Source organism: Filobasidium floriforme (genome assembly GCF_021052385.1).
Source record: "Filobasidium floriforme strain CBS 6241 chromosome Unknown HD553scaffold_24, whole genome shotgun sequence".
Lineage (NCBI taxonomy): Eukaryota > Fungi > Basidiomycota > Tremellomycetes > Filobasidiales > Filobasidiaceae > Filobasidium > Filobasidium floriforme.
Genome location: NW_025763645.1, coordinates 594150 through 616656, shown reverse-complemented (window position 1 = coordinate 616656; position 22507 = coordinate 594150). Strand labels below are relative to the sequence as shown.

The 22507-nt window shown below is 52.8% G+C and overlaps 5 protein-coding genes across 5 annotated transcripts; 2 read left to right on the top strand and 3 right to left on the bottom strand.

Moving 5' to 3' along the window:
* Nucleotides 1-33: 33 nt before the first annotated feature.
* HD553DRAFT_326480 (uncharacterized protein) lies at nt 34-2026 on the bottom strand (the record flags this gene model as incomplete). The annotated part of the gene is made up of 3 exons (XM_046181708.1): nt 34-187; nt 287-1717; nt 1830-2026. Coding segments are annotated over 3 exons (1782 nt in total), but the record flags the coding sequence as incomplete, so codon positions are not given.
* An 8-nt stretch (nt 2027-2034) lies between these two features.
* Nucleotides 2035-2929, bottom strand: HD553DRAFT_345552 (uncharacterized protein; the record flags this gene model as incomplete). The annotated part of the gene is made up of 4 exons (XM_046183103.1): nt 2035-2409; nt 2472-2537; nt 2618-2695; nt 2768-2929. 4 exons carry the CDS (start codon nt 2927-2929, stop codon nt 2035-2037), a joined length of 681 nt encoding a protein of 226 aa, XP_046033607.1.
* An 11046-nt stretch (nt 2930-13975) lies between these two features.
* Nucleotides 13976-18862, top strand: HD553DRAFT_289038 (uncharacterized protein). Its single transcript, XM_046178313.1, has 8 exons — nt 13976-14226; nt 14295-14677; nt 14748-15374; nt 15433-15630; nt 15687-15745; nt 15818-16271; nt 16347-16508; nt 16571-18862. The coding sequence occupies exons 1-8, from the start codon at nt 14159-14161 to the stop codon at nt 18769-18771; spliced, it is 4152 nt and encodes a 1383-aa protein (XP_046033606.1). The 5' UTR covers nt 13976-14158; the 3' UTR covers nt 18772-18862.
* A 157-nt stretch (nt 18863-19019) lies between these two features.
* On the top strand, nt 19020-20531 carry HD553DRAFT_318526 (uncharacterized protein). Its single transcript, XM_046180887.1, has 5 exons — nt 19020-19303; nt 19382-19499; nt 19558-19713; nt 19784-19939; nt 20011-20531. Exons 1-5 carry the CDS (start codon nt 19113-19115, stop codon nt 20416-20418), a joined length of 1029 nt encoding a protein of 342 aa, XP_046033605.1. The 5' UTR covers nt 19020-19112; the 3' UTR covers nt 20419-20531.
* On the bottom strand, nt 20532-22302 carry HD553DRAFT_337259 (uncharacterized protein). The gene is made up of 4 exons (XM_046182273.1): nt 21931-22302; nt 21192-21857; nt 20932-21098; nt 20532-20857 (listed from the first exon to the last, which is right to left on the bottom strand). The coding sequence occupies exons 1-4, from the start codon at nt 22243-22245 to the stop codon at nt 20683-20685; spliced, it is 1323 nt and encodes a 440-aa protein (XP_046033604.1). The 5' UTR covers nt 22246-22302; the 3' UTR covers nt 20532-20682.
* Nucleotides 22303-22507: the final 205 nt, after the last annotated feature.

The window sequence follows — 22507 nt, the reverse complement described above, 5'->3', positions numbered from 1 at the left end:
AGGAGCAAGCCGTCCCAACACCTTGCTCCACACATTTTCCCGCAACTCCCAACGTTCTCGGAACGAGACACCGTCCATCCTTCCGAGCTTGAGATTGTGGACGTCGGCAAAGTAACCGCCCAAGTCTCCGTATGCGGGAATAGCCCGATCGTGTCTTCCACCTGGGCGCGTAGGGTCCACCGGCTCCCTGCAATCATTGGCCTTTTACCCAATGCTTGGAGTGCAGATCGTGCTCCCGCATTTCGAGCTCCGCAAGGCTCAGGTCGATCGCAATTGGCATACCGACTGTGTGCCGTGTTCCCGCCAGAGCTCACGCGCGCGGCTGCTGATATCAGCCCAACGATGTCGAGCCTCCGGGAGTGAAACAACTTTTTGCAAAGGCGCCCAGGTTGCTTGTAGCAAAACACCATCGGTGCGTCGCAGCATATCCAGGATGGGAACCCACTCGCTCTCGTAGAACCGTCCTTCACCCACAGTCGTCGGAGGTAATGTATCTCGCCGGCCAAGGAACTGGTCGACTTGAAATCCGGACGATTGGCGAAGACCTCGAATATCCCCCCGACCACAGCAATGAAAGCAGGAGTGGCACCTTTCATCCATTCCCGCCCCATACACCCCATCTTGCCATCCGCAACCTCGTACCACGTTTCCAAGTGCTTCCCGCATTGCAGTCGCCTTCGTCAGATACCTCCGACCGACGTCCCACAGCTGCTTCTTGTCGGGAGTGTCGCATTCATGCGGCCGGCCATCGATCTCAGAGACAGCTCTGAAATCTCTGAAGGTATCTCCCAACAACGCGTGACGCATCCGCTGCTCGCTCCTCATGTCGATGATCTCGTCCCATCTCCTCTCAAGCTCTTTTGTCAGGACATTGTATCCATCTTTTCCCAGAGAATTTATCTTGCGGATGATTTCCCGCTTCGATATCCCCTGCCACCTTTCCTCGCGAGCCTCGACTGCTTGAGCCAGTATACCGTATGCTTGTGCTCGTGCAGGAGAATGACACTCGTTGAAAGCTTTCCCGTAAGCTCCAGAGTCCCAAGCAAACTCAAAGAAAGCGCACAAGCGTTCCGGCTGTGTCTTCCCATCGTCGGTCCCGATTTCCATGACCTTCGTCCACTCGGACGCGTTCCAGCCTTCCCCAAGAAGTTGAACTTCCCTTTCAACGTGCTCTTTCCATGACTCCACACTGTGAGCCGGGTTGCGCCGGACACCCTTCATCGCGATGTCCAAAGCTCGTACCAGTCCATCTGGATTTTTGAACCGTCCGGTTGGAAACGGTTCTTGCCAGCGGGAACCCGCACGATAAATCGGACTCCGCAAGTTCCGTCCGATCCCGTAAATGACTTGGCCGAGGAAGTCCTTTTTCTCATGGCGAGAAGGTTTGAGAGAGGCCGCTTCACCAGTCTTTTGCTTCTTCCGCGGCCCGTCATCATCCCCCTTGTCCATGTCCCCAAAATCTCTCGGAGTTCTGCCTCGCCGTTTTCTGGCACCATCCCAGACGTCTTCGGCCACATCTGTAACGATGTCTAATCCCCTCTTGCGGGAATTTTGTTTTGGACCGGTCCCTTGTGACCGTTGTTCCCATTCAGCAAACTTCGAGAATGTATCCTTCAAAGCTTCCTTGTCGATCGGAACTGCTTTAGGGAGTTGCGGACTTGTTGCGGTCGTTCCAGCTTGATATTCGGGACAGGCCAAGATACCGAGGGGAAAGGACCTGTTTCCGAATCCAGGAGATCAAATCGCTGTTACCACAAATTCATAGTCAGCTTTTGATCATTCCCGCTCGAAACATCTGCTGTATGACTAAATCACTTACTCTCTTGTACCCAATTCCCGCCTCTTTATTCATCTTCTCCTCCGCTTCACCCCGTTGCTCTTCTTCGCCTTCTTTTTGCTTCTCTGCACCATTGTCCTCGTCCCCGTCTTTCTGCGCTGACTGGCGATTCGACTTGTCGTTGTCGTTATCCTCCACATTCTTCGCTCGAGACGCAGCCTCCCGGTCCATGCGATCTTTGTCGAGCATCGCCTGTCTCAGAGTCTCTCCCAATTTCGTTTTTCCTCGTCCTCTTCTCCTTCTCCTCGTCCTCCTTCTCCTTCTTCTCTCCTCTCCTTCTCCTTCTTCTCCTCGTCCTCCTTCTCCTTCTTCTCCTCCTCCTCCTTCTCCTTCTTCTCCTCTCCTCCTTCTCCTTCTTCTCCTCCTTCTCCTTCTCCTCCTTCTCCTCTCTCCTCCTCCTCCTGCCTTCTAATCTCTTGCTCACATCGCATTGCCTCCTCCTCCGAAAATTCTCTGTCCAACCGGCCCTCTTCCACCATCGCGGATAACTCTCGTTGCTCCACAATCCTTGCCAGCTCTTCCGCCAGCTCTTCTTCTTCCCGAACTTGGCGTCTCTCTTCTGATAATTCCCGCTGACGTACACGCAGGTCGATATCAGTTCGTCCATGAATCCATGGACAGGCGAAGACGCAACATTGGCAGAAGGGGGAGGAGCATTTGCAGGGAGAGGTACCCGGTTTTGGACTAGAGGATTTTGAAGCTTGCAACACAACGGTGAAAGAAGTAGTGGTCAGTCCAGCTCTTTCCCGCAATCTTGATCGACCTTGGGGAGGTACTTACAGGCAACGGACTCAAAGTCGATGTCTCTTTACGTGGTCGATTGACCTCCTCTTCCGAACCAGACCTGGCTCTTTTGGCCTATATCCCATTGTTCCCATCACTCAATTAGGGTATATCAGACACCAAGCACATTCAGACTACTGAACTCACCAGTCTTTCCCGTTCCTCAGCTTCAAGCTTCCGCTTCCTGTTACCTTCGTTCAGTTTCTCTCCGGCAAGCTTCTTCTTTTGCTTTTTGGTCAACGTGCGAGGTCTTCCGGCACCAAGAGCGGCTGGCTTATCCCCTTGCGCATTAGAAGCTTCGTCCGACATCGTAGTATGTGATATTTGATAGAGGCGAGAGCAGATGTTGCAGATATGCTATAGAACGATGAGAAAATGGGATGCGGGAAAGAAGAAGGTCGGTGGTACGAAACACCAGCGCCAACGTTCAGTCAGCGTTCTTATATACACTCCAAGCTGAGTTAAGACCGACTGTCCTTCTTTGTTCTTCTTTCTGGTATGCACTGCAGTTTCGCTGATCAGTTACGGCTTGCTAAGATTACTCCTTGTTGTACTAGATGTCTTGTGCACTGTGTTTCGTTGTTACGGCTATACTTTCTTTTGTTTTGAATGTCACCTCCTTAGCTCCTTTCAAGTCTTTGTTGGCCACTTGCGCGTGAGAGAGAGCTGCTGTTTTTTAAGGCAACGCTAGTCGCTCCTCGATTCCCGCTGGCTTTACCTTTCCCGCACACTCACACGGACTATTTCTCGCCGTTCATCTACTGTATTATTACTGTAGACTGGACTCTGGTGACTCATGACTCAGCTACCAGCTAGTATACTCTTCATACGAGCACAACATTATTACAGCTCTACAACGTGCAACATCTGTCACACTTACCAATACATATCGTGGACACACAACACGGATCCATCCTGTCTGTTCCTTACGAAGTTCAAATATATAGCATATACACTCCATTTCATACCTCACTTCATCATTTCACTATGGACTACGACGATCAAGATTTTTACCGAGAGCTCGAGATCGCCGAACGTCTTGAAGATGACCCACCCATACCGACACACGGTGAACAGCTGGACGTTCGTACCGCCCCCCCTAAATTCGTGTCACGATTAAACTACAATCTGGCTGTGCAAGACATCCTGGATTCCCTCCGGGCTCAATGCGCTGAATACGCTCCCAAGCTCAATGTCAAACCTCAGACGTTGCTCCATTCGGTACTCGACGTCACTCACAAAGAAAAGAAGAGTCGTCAACTGACTACTTGGCAGGCAATCGTACATCTGACTAGAGAAGAGCTTAGTGAGTGCTATCCAACTTTGTTAGATAGTCCCTACCTTTCCATGGTACCTTTGCTCACACCGCGTAACCATTCGCCAGAGAGTTCTGCTGCACTCCATTCCGATGCCAATTCTCAAGAGGTCACAAACCCAACGAAATCTGCGCGGGAATTATTCGCTGCGACCATCACCGAAGCCAAAAAAAGGAGGCAGCAAAATCATTGGCCTGAGGCGCATATCGAACGGGTTCGCCAAGAGTTGGAGACTCGTCGCACGCACCGCCAACCTAGAAACCCACCCCCTCCCCCAAGGACTACGGACGCACGACGATTTGCAGCCAAGCGCGCCCTCGATGCATTTCAGGCTATTGGCATTCAGGTAAATACCTTCACTATCGTCCACCAACCGGCAACTATCAGCTAAGAGCGGCGGGAATCGTCTTTACCATGATCACAGCTTGGTCGACTGCACGAAATTCACGACATCGCCAGCTGTCTTATCATCATGCCGGTTGATCCTGACCATCCGCTTGTTCCTCAATGTACGGTTCAAAGCCCTTATTTGGAATCGGTGTTGTCCAAGCGCTGGGGCGTTGTGGGAAGCGATCAAGCTCGCAGCTATGGGGTGTTACGGACGATTCAAGCTTCAATCCGAGAGGCTAGAGCTCGCAGGTGTGAGTGGTGTGTTCGTCAGTACCACTATTGTTTATGACCGAGAAATTCACGTCACCTACTTTTCAGACGATGAGCAGATCTCGGCCAGTGGTTCTGCGGGAACTTCAAGCTCAACGTCCCTTGAGCGTCATCATACTAGCCTGTCGATGCCAGAGCAGAGAAATCGACTCACTGAGGAGATCAAGACTATGCTGAACCAACACTTGCCCCTGGATAAGCAGGTGTCGCAAGTGCCATGGGCTACTATGCATCTACTGTGTTATGCGCAGGAGCTCTGGTGGGAGGGTGTAAAGCTTGACTTTCAGTGGGACGGAGTACGAAAGACTCACAGGGCCGAGGTATGTGGAGACAGCTGGGCCGAGTTGGGATGGTTTTGAGGAACTGATGGTTATTGACGACTAGGTCGAAGCCTTGGGTAGTGCCTATGTCAAAGGGAAGCTGCGTCTGTGTCCTCTTAAAGATTATCAGGAACCAGACCGGACCCACATGAAGGAAATTCTTGGACAGCTGGCAGTCCGGGGAACCTCTATGAAAGCTCAGAAGCGGGTCTTCGGGACCACCGCCCCGACCTATTCGCAGGAAACATTCGACAGACTTGTTGCTGATCTACGACATGACCACGTTTGAGCGGAGCGCTTGAGTAGTACACACTGTCCTTTTTCGTTTCAAAATGTAAATGTTCAGCGTAATATGTATAATCCCTGTCGTGCGATATTTGACACTTCCCGCCGGTCAGCACGATTCCCGCCGCAAAAATCGTGCAAGAAATGGATGGCGCGGGGAGCGAACTCTGGATCGCAAGCCACCATCCTCCCAAAAAAAAAAAGGACTCGGCGCGACCGTTGCGCTATTGCAGCGCACAACATGCTCGTTGACAAAGCGCTGTAATAGCGGCAGTGAATGCGCATCCATCACGCCCCATCTGAAACACGACATTGATTGGAAGTACGAACCTCTGAATCGGCTCATGAAGGGCGAGCCAAAAGCGAGGCTATCGTTCTGCTGATGCACTGGCCGCTCTGTGATGTTTCGATTTATCGAAACATCACAGAGCGGCCAGTTCAGAAGCAGAACGATAGCCTCGCTTTTGGCGAGCTTTGGCTCAGCGCTTACAGCGCTATTTCAGTGATGACTTGTCGGCGGGAACATCGTGGACATCGGGTTATGAGGCGGGAATAGAAGACACACGATCTGATGTGAGACGGGAACAATGGCTTCTCAGTATTTTATCTCCTTGGGTAAGTCATCGTACGGATCATCATTGCGTGGTGGCTTCGAATGGCGAATCGTATATATCATTGCCACTTGAACATCGGCACAACCATCACAATTATATTTGAACTCCCTAAATATCTATCGGTCTTGGAGTATATAGACCAGGAGCACGGCGTAGAGGCGGAAAATGGCGCGACGACATATGTTGATTATGATAGTATAAATTAATATACCTTTATGATGGACCTGAATATCAAAAGATGAATACGGTTCTGATCGGCGGGAAACAAATTTGGGAGACATACGTAGCGTATACTCACCGGTCTAGCTGCACTCGCCCATGAGACCGTTGTGTAGACATCGACACATCTTGTTCGCTCGAGTCGATTCTTCTCGGAACGTCGCCAGAGTCTCCGCCGAGAAGGCGGGAAGTTTTTTCGCCGACTGTTCTCTGGTCATCCGCCAAAGTTTCTCCCATCGTTTGTATATGATGTTGATCCGGTACAAACCGGCACAAAGCGGGAACCAACTTCGAGGAGTGTGCTCCTTGCACAAGCGTAGCATCGACATGCAGTGAAACAGTCCTTGGCCGAACGCGTAGATCTCGTACATGCGATCTTCATTGCGGGCGGCGAGCGTGACCATACCGCCGGTCGCAAGGATCTCGGTCCTGGCGTCATCATGAGCCATCATGATGATGTCCTACCGACAACGGAATCAACAACGGAATAGATCAGATCAATATGACTTCGGTGCAATTCCCGCTGTTAAAACTCACGTGCACTCGGAACTGAGTAAAGCCGTCGTTACACCTTTCGACCAAAGGATATTTGAACGGGATGTCGGGGGACATGAATAATTCCCGCGTGAGGTCCTGCGGAGTGTACCCGGGCAGGAGACGATGCATGCCGAGCTTCCAGTTCCATTGTAGTCCGAGGCCTGTCTCATTGATCGCTTTCCAATTCCACTCGAGACAAGGCTGGTTGTTAAGCCTATTCGCCTCGAAGATGGGCGAGCGAGGCGGGAATATGCCTCGTAGCATCCCGGGAGGAGGTGGCTCGTCGAACGCGCACATCTCTGGATACAATTCGACATTGTGTTCGGGCGCCCAAACAACGCGGTGATCTCTTGCGACCGTGTACGCATTGCCGTTCTCGTCGTAGTGGTAGACGCCGGGGGAAGTAGGGTCCTGGTAAGGACTGTATTGAGCGACGTGAGGGCCATAAAACATGGAGGGGGGACGGGTAGGAAGAGCGATGTTCTCCATGGTGATGAGCTTGACGAATGTGAAGGTAAGTCGTGTGAATCGGCTAGGATGGTGATAAGAGAACGCGTGGAACGTTATGTGATTGTGATTGACATACATACAAGTTATACAAGTTACAAGTCGACGGAAAGAACGTAGGTCAGTGCAGCTATATATATTCGCGAAGTAACACCAAACGCAAGAAGAATTCTTGTAAAGTGCTACGGTAACGATCGTCGGAAGCTCGCACGTAACAAAAGATAAACACCTTCAAAGGACCTTACTAAGCGGCGAAAGGCATCGTAGATCATCATCGTATCCACTTTGCAAGCGAAATCTACGTACCTTACCCTCCCAGGAACAAAGAACAAAGAAAATTTCGTCAAAGGATCGACGATCATACCAACGTAATCACCCTATTCTCAGAGGCCACCGGGTACGATCGGAAGGTCTCAGGGCTTTCAAACGTTCATACGTGGCGTCGGTATTTGCGGGAATACAGTCAAGACATATTCAATGCGGGAATTTCAGGGGTGTTCCGATAGATCGTCAGCAGTCTCACTCAGACCAGGGAGTTGGGCATCGACCCGTTGATCGCTATTCCGCTTCCAATGCGTCATCAGCGCCGTCAGTCAGGCCTGGTAATTGAGCCTCGACTCTGGGGTCCATTCCCTCATCGGGCATGCGGGAGGCAGACCCACCACGTGGAAGACTTGCAGCCAGCTCTAAGGGCTTGCATGAATTCCGCCAAGGTAGCAGTCTGCGATCGGCCTTGATCGGAGGGAAGGAGAATGCTGAGCTGCGATGCAGATTTGCTGTGGCGGGAATTTCAATCTTTGAAAGAGTTTTCTTCTGACTATCCACCAGTTGCTCAAGGTACTGAAGCCTTTCCTGAGCGTGCAGCGAGGCCAGCATGGGCAAGATCGCTGACGGGTAGGTATCCAGGTTGCAACCTGCTGGCTCCTCCCATAAACGCGACACAGGCTCGGTCAATTGGGAGGAGTTGACTTCGTCAACAATAGTTTGCGGTGCTTGTTGCATCCAAAGGAGGAGTCTGGATAATTCGATCGCCAGTTGCTTCTGTTCCATGACGGCGCAATCGTGCTTGCGTGCCTGTCGAATACCCTCACGAGGAACGGGCTGAGCCCATTCCTCTTGAGAGTAGCTTGCCATACCATCCCTTGCCAGCGCGAATTGGTCGGAGACAGAATCTTGGTCCGTCCCAAGTGACTCCCGCTTGATCAGCTCCGGTTTCCCGCCGAGAGGAAGCTGCTCCCACGCCTGAGTGTACCGTTTGTATGCCGCGTCAATACCGCGAGCTCGAACTCGCAGTGCACCAGCAATCTTCTGGCGTAGTTTGTAATTCGTGCCGGGCCGGGAACACCTCTCAGCTTCCTGAAAGCGATCAATACAAGCGAGCTCCAGGTCATCGAGTGCCTTGTCGTACTTGCGTCGGCGGGAGAATTGGCCGGCCTGAATGCCTTCGGGTGACGCGATCCAATCTGCCAAGTGGGAATCGTTTTGGAAAACGCTATCGCGGCGATGTCGCGCCAAATGTGCGAAGAGCTGGTCTTGTGTTGATTGCAATTTTTGGGAGGCCGAAGACATCTGGCCAAAGTTTGCCCATTGTTGTGGCCGAGTTTGCATGTGGTCGAGACCATGGTCATGTACGGGCATTGCAGACCGAGACAACCGAGTCCAATCCCGCTTAGCAACAAGGTAATTGACAGCAGCATTCCAAAGCTGAGCATCGGGTAGTCTGGCCATGAGGTTGGCGCGAGTGGCTTCGGAAGCAGCACGCTCGCGGGCGACCTTTTCATCCTCCCATAGTTTATTGAAATACGGAAGTGTAAACTCCGGCCGGGAGTGGTGTTGACGGAGGCGGGAAATGGTCTGTATTGCGGTTTCCTGTACTTGAAGGGCTTCCCGCCACGCTTTCACTAAGTTCGTGGCTGATCGATTATAGGTTAGCATGTTTCCCTAACCTAACAGTAAGAGGAGGAATATATATTCACCCATCAACGACAGCTTGTCATTGTTACACTGTTCTATGACCCATTCCAGTTGTTGATGCCGATGGAAGCGAGTCGCGCTACGCGTGACACCAGCGACACCATTTGTGAACGAGAACAAGCGCTCACACGTCTCGAAATCCTCGAGACCGGCTTGGGCGGTCAAGCGGGGGTGGTAACTGACTTGACAGGGACGTTGATGCGCATAGCCATGCCAAGCACCGACCTCTGTCAGAATCGAATTCACGCGGAAGCAGCGACGATTCAATGGCAAGCACTGGTTTGTGTAGTAACAGTCAGACTTACGAAATTGTATGCGGGAATCGGTGCGGTCCGGACCAGCCAGGTGTGAGAGGGCTGGTGCGTGACGAAACGTCTTGTCGAAGGAGCACCCAATATCGTAGCCGAATATGATCCGACCAGGATACTCAGTGGCAAACCAGTGAACAAGTGCCAGCGGGAACTTGGAGTTCTCGTACTCCTTAATCATGTCAGTGTAGGCGAGGACAATGCCATGCCTACATACCAGCGGGAACCAGCCGGTTTCAGAATACCGTTGACTGGCCCGCGGCCTCTCTTGAGCAGCCTTCCAATGTGACGAACAGCCCCCTTGAAAATTTGCGGGTGCAGGGCTCGAGCGTCGTTGTCCCCTTTGAGCGGTAATGGTTTGATCGGAGAACTTGTTGACGAAGCCAGATGGCAAACGATAGCGAGAGGCGTGGTCTTGGTAAGATTCTGTGCTTCTGTCCCTGCGTTTCAATGAGTTGTTGCCGTCCATAGCAACGCAGACAACATAGTCGTCGTTTCCCGCTTGGCCTTTGGCAGGAAAGCAAAGTGGACACGCGGTAGTTTGGAGCGGTGGAAGTTGGGGATGGAGGCTTGGTATAGTGATGGGGGTTGCACGGATGCTGCTGGTATCGTGACATTGACCAGTTGGCGGCGGGCCCTCTTGACGCTGTGGAGGAGGTTCATCTTCAGGAAAAGCCTTTGCGGTTGAGTTGGGGCGGTTATAGCTTGACATGAACTGACTGATTCGATCATAGAGATCGACAGCAAAGCTGAACCTTTCCCGCAGACTCTCGGAATATGGGAGCTGCAAGGCAAAACAGGGTGAGACCCCATGGATGTTGTGTCATAGCCAGGACGAACCTGATTGTAGTCACAAAGCGAGCGTACGAAAGCCATCCGAGATGTCTGAGCGTGACGGAATTGAATGTGGTAGACTTCGACGGTACGTGTGCTGAAGGCGACTGAGGGTCGCTCCAGCTTGGAGGGAATATACCCTTGTGCAATGATGTGCGCGGCAACACCGATGGGGGAGGCGTGCCAGGTGGAATGGGGATATTGGACGGTCTCGTAAGCTGCAGAGAGTTCATTAGGGGGGGCGAAGGTATCAGCGGGAAATTCTTCTGACCAATGTCCGCGCTGTTCAGTCCCAGAGACCCACAGAATACATCAATAAGGGCTAAATCCACAGAACAATTTTGGTTCGGCCAACTTGGGGGCGGGAGAGATCGTGGACGGTACCGATACTTGTAGAACTGTATGACCAGAGCAGGAAGGAGGTGTTCCAGGGTGAGCTGTTCTTGTTTCTTCTCGCTGAGGTATGTTCTAGGTTTGTAGGATTTCGACATCAAACAGAGTCACTAAAAAAGGTCAAGCGACTCGCCGGCTCACGAAGTTGTAGGCTCTTGCACCACCATGTCATTGAGCTCCTTGAGAAGATCCTCGTACGCATGCGTTTCAGGGTGTTGCGAGAATTGAGATTCGAAGCCGTCGAACAGGTCACTCCCCAGAAACGGGTTGTTTGAAAGATCGCTGGTTACTTGAGGCCTGGTGGCGGAGGGTCCAGCGTTCTGTGTACCGTTAGGGCGGAAACCCTGGAAGGACAGGATCTTGCCTTGATACCATCGGTTGCTCAGCATAGACGCTTTCGGGTGGTAATCTACACGGGGTTTGGTTGGACGAGAGGGTGTTGCGGGGACGACCCAAGTTGAAGCGAGGTCATCGCTGAGTCGCCGTCGACGCTTCCTTGTTGGTGTGGTAGGGAGTGTTGTAGCAGGATCAGACATGATTGGTTGAACCAATACGAACCTGGCGGGTATAGGACAGGACTATTGGTAAACGGACTAGTCGTACATGGTGGGAGGTGGCAGGGTGGAAGAGGTGATTGTATGCTGTACATTGGACATTTTTGGTGCACACGCAGTTTTGTATGAACGCGCGGCATGCTATTAATTTATTAAGCTACAATGCCCGAGCGGGAAAAGCGACAAAACGGCGGGAATCAAACTCCCTGAACAAACATGCTAAGGAAAGTGGACATGCCATAAGATCTATAAGACATTATACGGCGTAGAGAACGACGATGCAAACTACAACACGGCTGTACAATTTTAGAATGAAGGCGAGCTAGGTCAATATTTGTCGGCGGGAACGCGTTTCAACAGACGCTGCTGTGCCAGCTCGAGGGCCATTACAGGCCGGTTTGGGGAAATCAAAGGCTGCCGAGACACAGCTCCGAGATCGTGTATACGACAGATCGCTTCGATGTGTTGAAGCATGAAAATACCGCAACTCGAACTGTCCTTTTGCTGAGGAACAGGCTGAGGCAGAACGAGCAGGTACTATATGAGTATCATTGCCAAGCGGGAAGACGAAAGTGCAACTTACTGGAACGAGACAGTCCCACTCGTTTGGTCGCAAAGCTTCACCTCGGAAGATGAGATGTAGCTCCGACAGCCAAGTCCCAACCGCCTGTATGGAGTAGAAGTCAACAAGGACTCGAGATGGGAGAGAGATCCGAGAGGTTCGTACTTGAAACACGTTACGGGCCAACAGAGCAGCAGGGTCGCCAGAAACGTCTTGCTCGGCGGGAATTGATTCGGCATCCCTCGCGTGCAATCCTGATAGTGAGTCTAGAATCGCAATGTGCTTCGAGGGGATGTCAACGATGACCGCGAACCAATGGCGGTTGTCTACATTCCACGGCAGAGCATGGAATTGGTAGTCGAACGGATCGAGGTTGGCCTAGAAGAAGGGGAAAGAAATCAGCGAGAAGGGTTGGAAGCGGCGAGAAACGAGAGGGTGACAAGACTGACCCGCTGGAACCACTTGGCCATAGGGGGAGACTGGTTGAGTCCCGTGGCGTGCCGTTTTGCTATGAACGGTGATGGTTGAGTAGAGTGAATAAAAACGGGGACTAGGCCGTTGTCGAGTTGATGGAAAGTGGATTGGCGCCAATGGATGAGGGTCAGATAGGCGTCGATGGCTTGGTCGTTTAGCCATTTGCCTGTTCTGAAATATTTGTAGATCGGGGGGTTGCCGGGTATACGGATAGCGCTGGGAGTAGTCTGATACCATACCGGAGGTCTCAGCACGTCTGGGGTAGGACACAACTCATGTGTCGAGAGGGTGGTTGCGTTGCTTTCGGGTTCGAAGCAACCAGTGATGAGACGGTGTGCCTGCGGGAAACCCAATTAGGTCAAATCGCTCAGCTATTGCTGAGCCTGGGCAAGAAGAAGAACCTACCCATTCCCGAACGATAGAAGATGCCATAGCACCAAACAGTGCGGAAGGAGGTAGATACGCTCGGCCAGCGTGATCGTGATCCGGCAGAGGGGGAAGGGCGGAAGAAGAGTCCTGAGCCTCGGACTCTCCAGCAGTCGAAGCGATTGCAGCGGGAATTGAGGGCAGCTCCCATTGAATCTGGCGGGCCGCATCCACCCTAGGAGCAGGCTGCTTGTTGGCCTCCCTGATTGACCGCAAGAGGGAGTTGTGAACGACTTGCAGGTCAGAGTCGGGATAGTCGTACCCGGGCAGCGTTGGTGGAGGCGCAGTCGGGGTTGTGCTCCTGGCGGGTTTCGGAGCAGCGGGAACTGGGGTCGGGGAAGTCCCTTGAGCTGGTGGTGCAGCGGCTGAACATGTCGAATGGTCAGGCGACACAAGGCAGGGAGAACGAGAGGGATGGGAGCTCACTGTTGGCATTCTTCTGGGAGTGCGAGGAGGGACTGCGGGATCCGTCCTTGCTGCGATCGGGATCCGGCTCAGTTCGACCCGTTCGAAGAGGAGTCAACCTCGCTGCAGCGCCGTCCGGCTTGGGAGTACGACTAGAAGACCTGGACATGAAATCGAGGAGAGATCGCTGCTTGTTGTCGCCGGTGGGAGTGACGGGAACTGAGCCTGGCCCTGTGCGGGAATCAAAATGGGACTTTTGGGTGGAAGGTGGGGTAGGCGGGTTCTCCGGAGCTGTGAGCGGTGATGAGACAGTGTTTAACACACACGTGCAGAAGATGACATGCTGGAGCTAGCGCTGGAGGGGAACAGGCTTGATATACTTACCAAGAGTAGAGTTCATGCCGTTCAAATCGGTAGTGCTCGAGAGTGAACAAGCGGGAGGAGTAAATGTAAATGGAAGAAGGAGATAGATAGTTATGGAGTGTTTCTCGCGCAAAAACAGTAGAAAAAATAATGCTTGTTTGTGGTCTACAGTGTTATATACTGCGAGGGAAGGAAGGTCAAGATAGGTTTTGGCTTGCAGGACGAGACAAACAAAGAATATGAACGTATGTACAAAAGAATGTCAGACGTCGAATGAACTGAAACACCGTGATCTGTGATGCGAGAAGCATTTGAGTAGTTTAACAGGGAGGACAAAAGAGCTGTTTTTCTGCGGGAAACAGGTTTTACGTGCGGGAAGAGAATAAGCGAGCAATTGTAAACAAAAGACTCAAAGGCGACACGTATCTGACCCAATTTGCGCGTGAGATCGCGCGCGGCCTACAAAGCGGTCGCTAGCATAGAATTAAGCTGACGCGTGGTCGACCCGTTTGCCTTGCCTAGGCTTTCACGCGCACAGGGATAGGTGCAAATTACTTCCGCTAGCTCGTCGGATCAGAGCGAAGGGGGGTCGCTTGACCGTCGAGGAAGGGATGGCGACATCTTGAACTCTCTGGCAAGACTTGAGCAGGAGGCGAGTAGGATTTAACCACCGTCAGCTCGTCATTTCTGACCACCTACACTAGCTACGTAATGAATACACCCGTGTTAAATCTCACAAACGAGACATAGCCGGTTCAGGTTCATCACCTGACGCTCGATTCGCAAGATGGACGTCTTTCGAGTCTCGGACGGGGCTTTCGAGCAGCTAGACGTCAGCCTGCATGACTTTCCATCGTTAGTCGTTCCTCAGAATCTCTTAGTATTCAGCCCGGACTGGGAATCTAACTTGCTATTCCTTTCAGCCTGGACGCCCTGCGCAAGGCCATATCCAAGCTGATCGACATCCCGCTCGAGAACCTGATCCTCTTTCACTCATCCGGTTCACAACTATCTGAATCCCTCTACAACGAGCTCGGTAACCTCGCTGCGGCCGAGTCGTTCCACCGATCCAGATTGATACCACAGGACTCGAACGTCCCCGGTCCTCGCTCCAACAGTCATCGGAATCATCCTAGCCAAGTCCAGTACGACCTCAATGGAAACGAGATACACTTGCCGGGATCGGAGGATAAAGGAGGTTCGGGGATAGCGCTGTACGCGTTTGATAGGGAGAGCTTTATGGCCGATCCGCACGAGTTTGTGAAGGGTATCGAGGAGGATCTGATGCTTCCAGCAGCGCTGCCAGGTAAGTTTCGGCCTCCTTATCTGGGCGTATCACCATTTGCTGATCGGACGAAGATTTACCCCTTGTTCAGGACAGCCTGGATTTCACACCCCACAAGATATACTTGATCACTTCAACGTCTACCTCGATCATCTGCACGATATATCGGATCGTCTGCACGCCCAGATACGGGGGCTCGACCTCGCAGGAGGTAGCCTGGGTGATCACCTCGACCGATTGATCCACGGCGAATCGCGGGATCGCGAAAGGGTTGACGGACATGGGGCGACTGGAAATATCTCTGCGAGTGCCAGAAGTGTTGGATTTGCCCCAAAGCAGATTGACGGACCATCCGGTTCGGGAACACGTCCGCCGACTCTTACACAGTTCAGGACGACAGTAGACAAAGAGCTCGAGCGGGAACGCAACCTTATATGGAAGGCCGACGAGGACGGAGACGCGCATGTCAACGCACCATGGGGAATGGAGCAAGACCTGCTCCTCATCTCCAAAATCGAGATTGACCCTTTTTTCCTGACCAAGACAAAGAATAAGAAGGACGGCCGGCGGTCCAGCATGGAGATGGGAAGGGTCGTGAGTGGTTCAAACACCAAGGGCGAGGCTAGCAAGGATATCCAGACCAAGAAAAAGTTTCTGGGAGACTGGGTCAGTGAAGCCAAGATGCGGACAGTTAGGGAGAGTTGCCGAAAAATTTATGGTGCGTCATGATGAGGTGGCAAATCACGGATGTAAGACTTACTGGCATACATGATCAGACGACCACCGTCGTAAATCGACGCATTTGCTGGTAACTTTTGACGAGATGCAGCATTCGGCAGAGGAGATCTTGGCATCCATACCTTTACTCGTGCAGGAAGCGGTCACCGCCTCGGAAGAGGTCATGCAAGATGCCGAAACGTTGGCTACAAGGAGTCGAGATTTGCTGGAACAGGAGATGAGCACAAGCTGGGATAGTGAGTTGATCAAGCAGGACCTACTGAGACTTCTGGCTAACACCTCCGACATTCAGCCCTGCTGTATCTGGATGGCAGCATGAGAGAGCAGATTGTCACCATGACGGAACTCAAGGTGACTCCATATTGTGTCTTCTCGTTTTAGCAAGACTTCGCAGGACTGACCCAGTCTGAGTTGCTCTCGTAGAATGCGTTCACCCTAAACCTACATATCCATCTCCACGCGATATCCGGCCAACAAAGTGTCATTTCGGAATTATCGCCTCAAATGGTCGTGCTAGAGGAATCACTTTTATCGACCAGAACCTTAGCGAAGACTGGGTTCCCCCATCTGGAGCGCTTGCGCAATATGACATATGCGTACGGCATGGCCTGCATCGAGATAGTCTGGCGCAAAGAGCTGGGGAATCTCCTACACGGAGGGGCTAGCAAGATCATCGACTCGCTTGGAGTGCATCTGGAGGCTGAGCGAGAACGAAGACGCAAATTCAAGGACGACATCTTGGGCTTGTTGCCCTATGACGTCGAAGCGCTCCACATCAAAGGAGAGGAAGGCGAATTGGGGCCCAGTGTGGACCTGTCCGTGGACTCGGGCGACCTCGACCTCGAAGAATGTGATTTTTCCCTGTTGACGGTTACAGGTGAGTCTTTGTGGTCTGCTTACCAGGAGCGCGGTACTGACTCCGTGATTGCTGTTTACCATCGACTTCGTTCAGACATACTGGAGTTTCTGTTAAACCTCCAGGGAGACGCCGCCTTGATTCCTCACGCGAATAGCAGCACGACACCGCTTTCCGACAGTATAGCGAAGCTCAAATTGCAAGTCGAAACTATGGCGCTCAGTCTCGCTCGCATTCGGGACGTTTGGGAACTTCAGAGTGAGTCCGTCTAGTCTCGCTCAGTAGACTCGATGCCTGCTCACCACAGAATCGCCCTTCAGAAATTGAGCCAATCCCGGAACGGCCTATGCCAGCGAAGAGTCCCAGCGCCCTCACAAACGCGTTGCGGGCGCAATTGCCCACAGCAACGCTGGGCGGAACACAGCCGTCTACTCAGTCAACAGATGCAGCACATCTGGCCAATCAGCTACGTGCGGCCGAAGCAGACAATGCGGAGTTGCGCGAGCGCTTATCGATACAAGAAGATAGAATACCAGCACCCAGTCCCGGCGATTCTGCATCAGAATTCACCCGCCAATTAGAAGATGTCAGAGCAGCTTATGATCGGGAGAAGCTGAGAGCAGGACAGTTGACGTCGCAGTTGGAAGCGGAACGCGAGGCACATCATATCCAAATGCAGCAACTAGAACTTGAGAGGTCTCAGATCTTACAGGGCTTATCGGACGCCCGTAGCGACGAAGAAGCTCTCGCGAGAAAGGTTTTAGATCTCCAAGCCGAGCTGGAAAGTGCAACTCACGGGATCGAAGAATTGAAGGTAGAGCGAGGCGAGGCGTTGCAGCGACAAGCTTTGCTGGCCGAGACTACCCTTCGCGAAAAGATGGCAGAGGCTGACGGCGATCGAGCGGTATTGGAGCACCAAATCGCTGGTCTCGAGGATCAACTGTCACAAACAAAGTCGAAAGCGACACAGGACCTTGATCTGGCTAACGCCAAGCACGTAAGAGAAGTCAACAGCTTGAAAGCAGAGATGGGAATGCTCAAGGCTGAGTTACGAGACTCGCAACGCAAAGTATCACAGGCCAACGACATCGTTATTCAAGAGAAGGATCAAGCTGGGCTGGCGCGGGCAGAGAAGGAGAAGCAAGAAGAATTCAGCAAAGAGACGATCAAGGTGGCCAGCGCATTCTACGATTGCATCTCGCGGCTTCACTCTGCGATCCAATCGAGCGCGACTATCTCGGGTTCCACTTCTGGTCTTTTGCCCGCGGTATCGGACCGGGACGATGCTCGGCCGGTCAAACAGTCTACGAGCTCGTCGCTCGTAAGCGCCGATTACTTGCTGGTCGAGCTTCAGGCCATGAAGTCCTTTGACCTCACGGCCTTTTCCGAGTCTGTCACCCGCACGATGGGTTTGGTCAAGAAGTGGCAAAAGTCGTGCAAGCAATACCGAGAGCGCTCCAAAAATCAGATCGCCTTTGCCAATTTCACGAAAGGCGATCTGGCATTGTTCTTGCCCACTCGGAATGCGACCGCAAAGAGCTGGGCCGCTTTCAACATCGCCAGTCCGCATTATTTCCTTAAGCCTACACCTGGAATCGAACAGTTGATGGAGGAGCGCGAGTGGATCGTGGGAAGGGTGATCGCAGTTGAGGAGGGGAGGGTAGGAAGCGCTGGTACCATAGAGGGCACGACAAATAAGAACCCGTACGGTCTTGCGGGTGGCATCAAGTATCACGAGCTACAGGCGGAGGTCTACGTTCCGGTTCCGACGAAACCTAGAAGATCAGCTTCATCTGGTAGCCAGACCGGTCCCGGTACCCTGACGAGACTATCAACCATGACGGGCACACGACCGTTGACCACGCCGCTCAATCAGATATTGTCGCCGAACGAACGGTCGAGCTACTTTCCTGCTCTGCTCGACGGTTCGGGGCGGCCACTGCCAGAGCGAATCAGGTCTTCCCAAGAGGATGCGCTGCATCCCAGGCGCCCCTCTCACACGGCCAGCATCGTTCATCCCGAACTATCTGGTATGGTGAAACCGATCAAGCGACCATCTAGCGTGTGCTCCTCCGCTTCGTCGAATAAGTTCAGTAAAGGCATACAGCTCGGAGTGGGAGGAAGCGGCAAGGGCGGCAGCGTTGTTGGAGTGACAAGAGAGGGCTTAGTTGGCCGCATGGCGAGACCGTCTGGACAACTCGAAGAACCCAGCCCGAGGCTGACGAAGGCAGATCTGCCGGGTTCGATGGCGACGAACCTCGATATACCTAGGTCGGGGAAAGATGGTCGACGAGAATCGTTCGTCGGTACGAGCGAGCAGGAGACCAGCCCCGGCTCTTTGAAGCTCGTGAATAGCGGGAAATACGCTCGCATGGCTGGTTTACGAGCGAATCTCGAAGCCGTGTCGAGTGGTACATCGCCGGGGAACAGCAGGAAGAGCCTCAGTGTCGGCGAAGGGGCTCTCGACATACTGAAGCGCATCGGGGAAGGCAAAGCGGACAAGATAGAGCGAGATGCTTGATCACCTTATGATTGCCTCAACCTACATACTGTATAGCTATGTATTCGATAGCCGAACCGTACCTGACGAGATTAAATTACGTTTCTGTGAATCAGCACACAACTTCGATATCTGTTGGATCTGTTGGATCTGGTGAACGCGGCGGGCGCGAGATCCAAGGACTACGAGTCGAAACTCGAAACGCTAGATCACCGGGAATGACCGCCGTTGGCTATCGAGACCTAGCCAGATCCTACAAATTTAAAGTACACGACTGTATCATAGTTTGTCTCCCTGTCGATCTAGGCCCCAAGCCAAATTCCACTACAGTACATCGGTCGACCTAGAATTACCTTGTTGACATGGACGTCAAAGAGTCCTCGCCTGCTGGGTCTGGGAATGCCAGTCCTTTCGTTCATCCTGATCGACAGATGAGTATTGTTAGTACGTCGGCCGATGCCCCAGGCTCTAGCGCTGCCGGCCGTACCGGCACGAGTGAAACTGTGGGAAATCCTAGAGGGGAGGGTCCGAGCGGGGGCGAGCCTGTCACGAAGTCAGTCATACCGGACTACCGCTATCCGCACGTCTATTGCTGACCTATCTCTGTTTCAACATCTCGTAACGTTTCTAGGAGGCAGAGAACCTTGGGCAACGAAGAAAAGAAGCGTGGGCAACGATTATTCGGGAATTTGTTGGGTACTCTGAACCGATTCACGAAAGAGGAAAAGTCACAAGCTGCTAGTGACAGGGTGAGTTCGGATGGTACAGACGTCTTCGAGGACAGCTTTCTGAACACATTTGATTTAGGCCAAAGCAAGACAAGAGGTCGCGGCTAGGGTTGCCAACAAGTTGCAGGGCGAATCGAAACGAGTTCACGAGATCAACGAGCATGAAAAGGAGGTCAAGTCCGCTCGCCTGGAGTACGAAAGGGTCCAGAACGCCCTAAGAGAGGCAGAGATGGAGGTGAGTCCACGGAAGATCGCCCAGTAATAGAGTTATAGCGCTGTAGCCTGAACCCAATCCCCTCCGCCAGGCAAGAGTCAAGGCGCAGCATCTGCCGTACGTTTCCGGCTTTTTGCTGACCGGTTCTAGCTGGGTGGACAAGGCCAACGGGTCGGGAGCTCTGATCATGGCATTGGGACCGCCTCAAGATGCAACGATGGCGGGTAAACCGAAGCCCTTGTACTACGTCAGTATAGGAAGTTTCCAGGACCTAGATGTTCCTGCAGCTGACGGTGCTCTTTGCTCACGAACCCATAGCGACCTCGAAAACTCCTTCCGGAACAAGAAGACGTGCTCGACGATCAGGAAGCCAAGGCTCGTGAGATCATCAAGGAGGATGAGGTCGCCCTGGATAAGCTTCGTGCAGAGACCAAGGAAAAGCTGGCCGCCTTGTCTGAGAAGCGTACGACTGCACAAGAAAAGCTCGACGGGTTCCGGCAGCAGGACGAGGACAAGAAGATCGAGAACCTCGCCAAGAGTATGGACATCGACCAGGGGAGTGCGCCGAGCATCGCGATCAAGGGAGAGGCGGGCGAGGTGCCGGTCGGTGAGAAGCCGAAGGAGGACGTGGACGAGAGCAAAATCGTCAAGGACGACGTCGATGTGGAGATGGACGTCGATGACGCTGGTCGTGGTGGCCGTGAGGGCGACGAAGTCGAGTATTGATGAGTATTTGTTCTGGCTATCACTCTGAAAAGGTTCGGTCCAAGTGGTCGTCGAGGACCCGTTTTGTGTGTTCTTGTCTTTACGATCTCATCTTACGATGTTCTATCATGACAATTGTGTGTCGTATGTATGGTATATGCATTGCCCATTATGAGCTTAGAATTGTCCCGTAAAACGGCTGCGTCGCGCCTCGCTCCATTAGTATATAAACCGCCTGCCTTCTCCGCCTCCCCCCACTCCTCACTCTGTACTCTACGCAACACATCAACCTCGATTCATGGTATTTCCGGCCCCCTTCTTGTTGATCTCGGTGTAGACCGCCCAATCTTCTTCCTTTTTCCGCTTTTGTTCCTCCTTTTCTTCGCCATCATATGTCCCATCCTGTTCTGAAGCTAGTTGCAAGACTTCGGTGGATGTCGGGGCGTTCTCCGAGGCGGCCCTGGTCATGTCAGATTTGTCAGTATACTCATCTCGTCCCTCTTTCTGGAAACGCGAGCAGAGCACACGACTCACCCGCCACCGCTCAAGATGTTCCCTCGTCTCCTCTCTTCCTCCAAGTACTCGTCGATCGTCATCGTCGGTAGTCGATGGGGCGACCTGTATACCTCGGCCTCCAATCTGGCTCGATCGGATAGGTCCTGCAGGCCTGCCGAAGGGAGGATCGTGAACGGTTGAGTGGGCTAATGATGGACGATTAGGGTAACAGGCGATTAGACAGCCGGTCAGCAAATTCTGCGGAGAGGCTGTAGTCGTCCTTGTTGAACATAATTCACCTTGCCTCGATCGTCAATGAGCGTCGCCACCCTCCCCCTCTCTTTCCGTCTGACGAGATCCATATCTAACCTCCACCTCTCCTCTTCCCTCAACCCGACCCTCTCTCCCTCTTGTTTCCGCCTAGCCCGCTCCCGCTCGTCACGTTCCCGCTGTTGGTCCTCTTCGATGATCTGCGCCGACATGCTTGCGGATTCCAAGAGGGATGTTTCTTGGGAGATGGACGATAGTTGTGAAGAAGTCTGAATGAGGAGTAGCGTGAGGAGGGAGAGGGACGCTTGGCGGATGTGGGCGTTCGAGTCTGGGTTGACGCTGGTGCTACTGCTGGCATTGTTCGAAATGTTCAACCTCGACGTCGCCTTCTCGATCCCATCTGCCCCGGTAGAAGAGTCACCACCACTTTCTTCCTGCGTTTCCTCCATTAACGCTAGAATACCTGCCAAGGGGGATGAGCTGACATCTACGCCAGGAAGACCAGCCGAGACTTTCTCCTTCCATTCTTTCTCTAGACGGTATTGCTTGATCTTGGCGTCTCTCCGAGCGGCAGGATCGGAAGGGCTATACCTTGACGAGGACGAAGAGGAAGATGGGTCGGAGGGGTAGGTGAAGCCAGGCGGTGTCGGAAATGAATATGATTCGAGTAGGAAGAGAAAGGATTCGTACGAGTTCTAGGTAGAATTCCATGCAGTTTCATTTCAGCTCGATGATAGAACCAAGAAGGGCTTCTCATGTCTCACTGACCTGACTCGATTTGAGCATCTTCAACCGCTCCTTGAGGCCATCCCCGTTCACTCTGCCCAACACCTCCCCCTTGATCCACTCGACGGCCATCAACGAGAGCTCTGCGTCACCCACATCATCCATGGATTCGTTATCACTGAAAACTCCCAATGTGCTAGACATCCTGATGACCAGGTCGAGGTCGGTAAGAGCATCTTGCAGTGTCTGTTGGGTAGAGGGTAGCGAGGTCGAAACGTCGTCGTTGAAAATGGGGAGGAGCGAGCGGAGCGCTCGGGCGTACAGCGCCGGTAGGGTCAGGTTGGATGTGTTGGACATGATGGTGGGCTACGATCTGTTATGACATGTACCCAGCTCGCAGACGACGCTAGGTTGGTGAATCTGCTAGAAAGCTAGAAGTTGGATCGCGAGGTTGACCCCCCTTCCAAGAGTTACGAAGCACTTTGCCCGATGCCGTCACGGGACTTACGAGAAGCGGATTGAGCGGAGACTCGACGTCGTTGTTCTTTGGCTTTGGGCAGCGGAATGTTGTCGATGTGGGAATCACAGCGAGCCAAGCTCGTCTCCTTTGATCATTCGA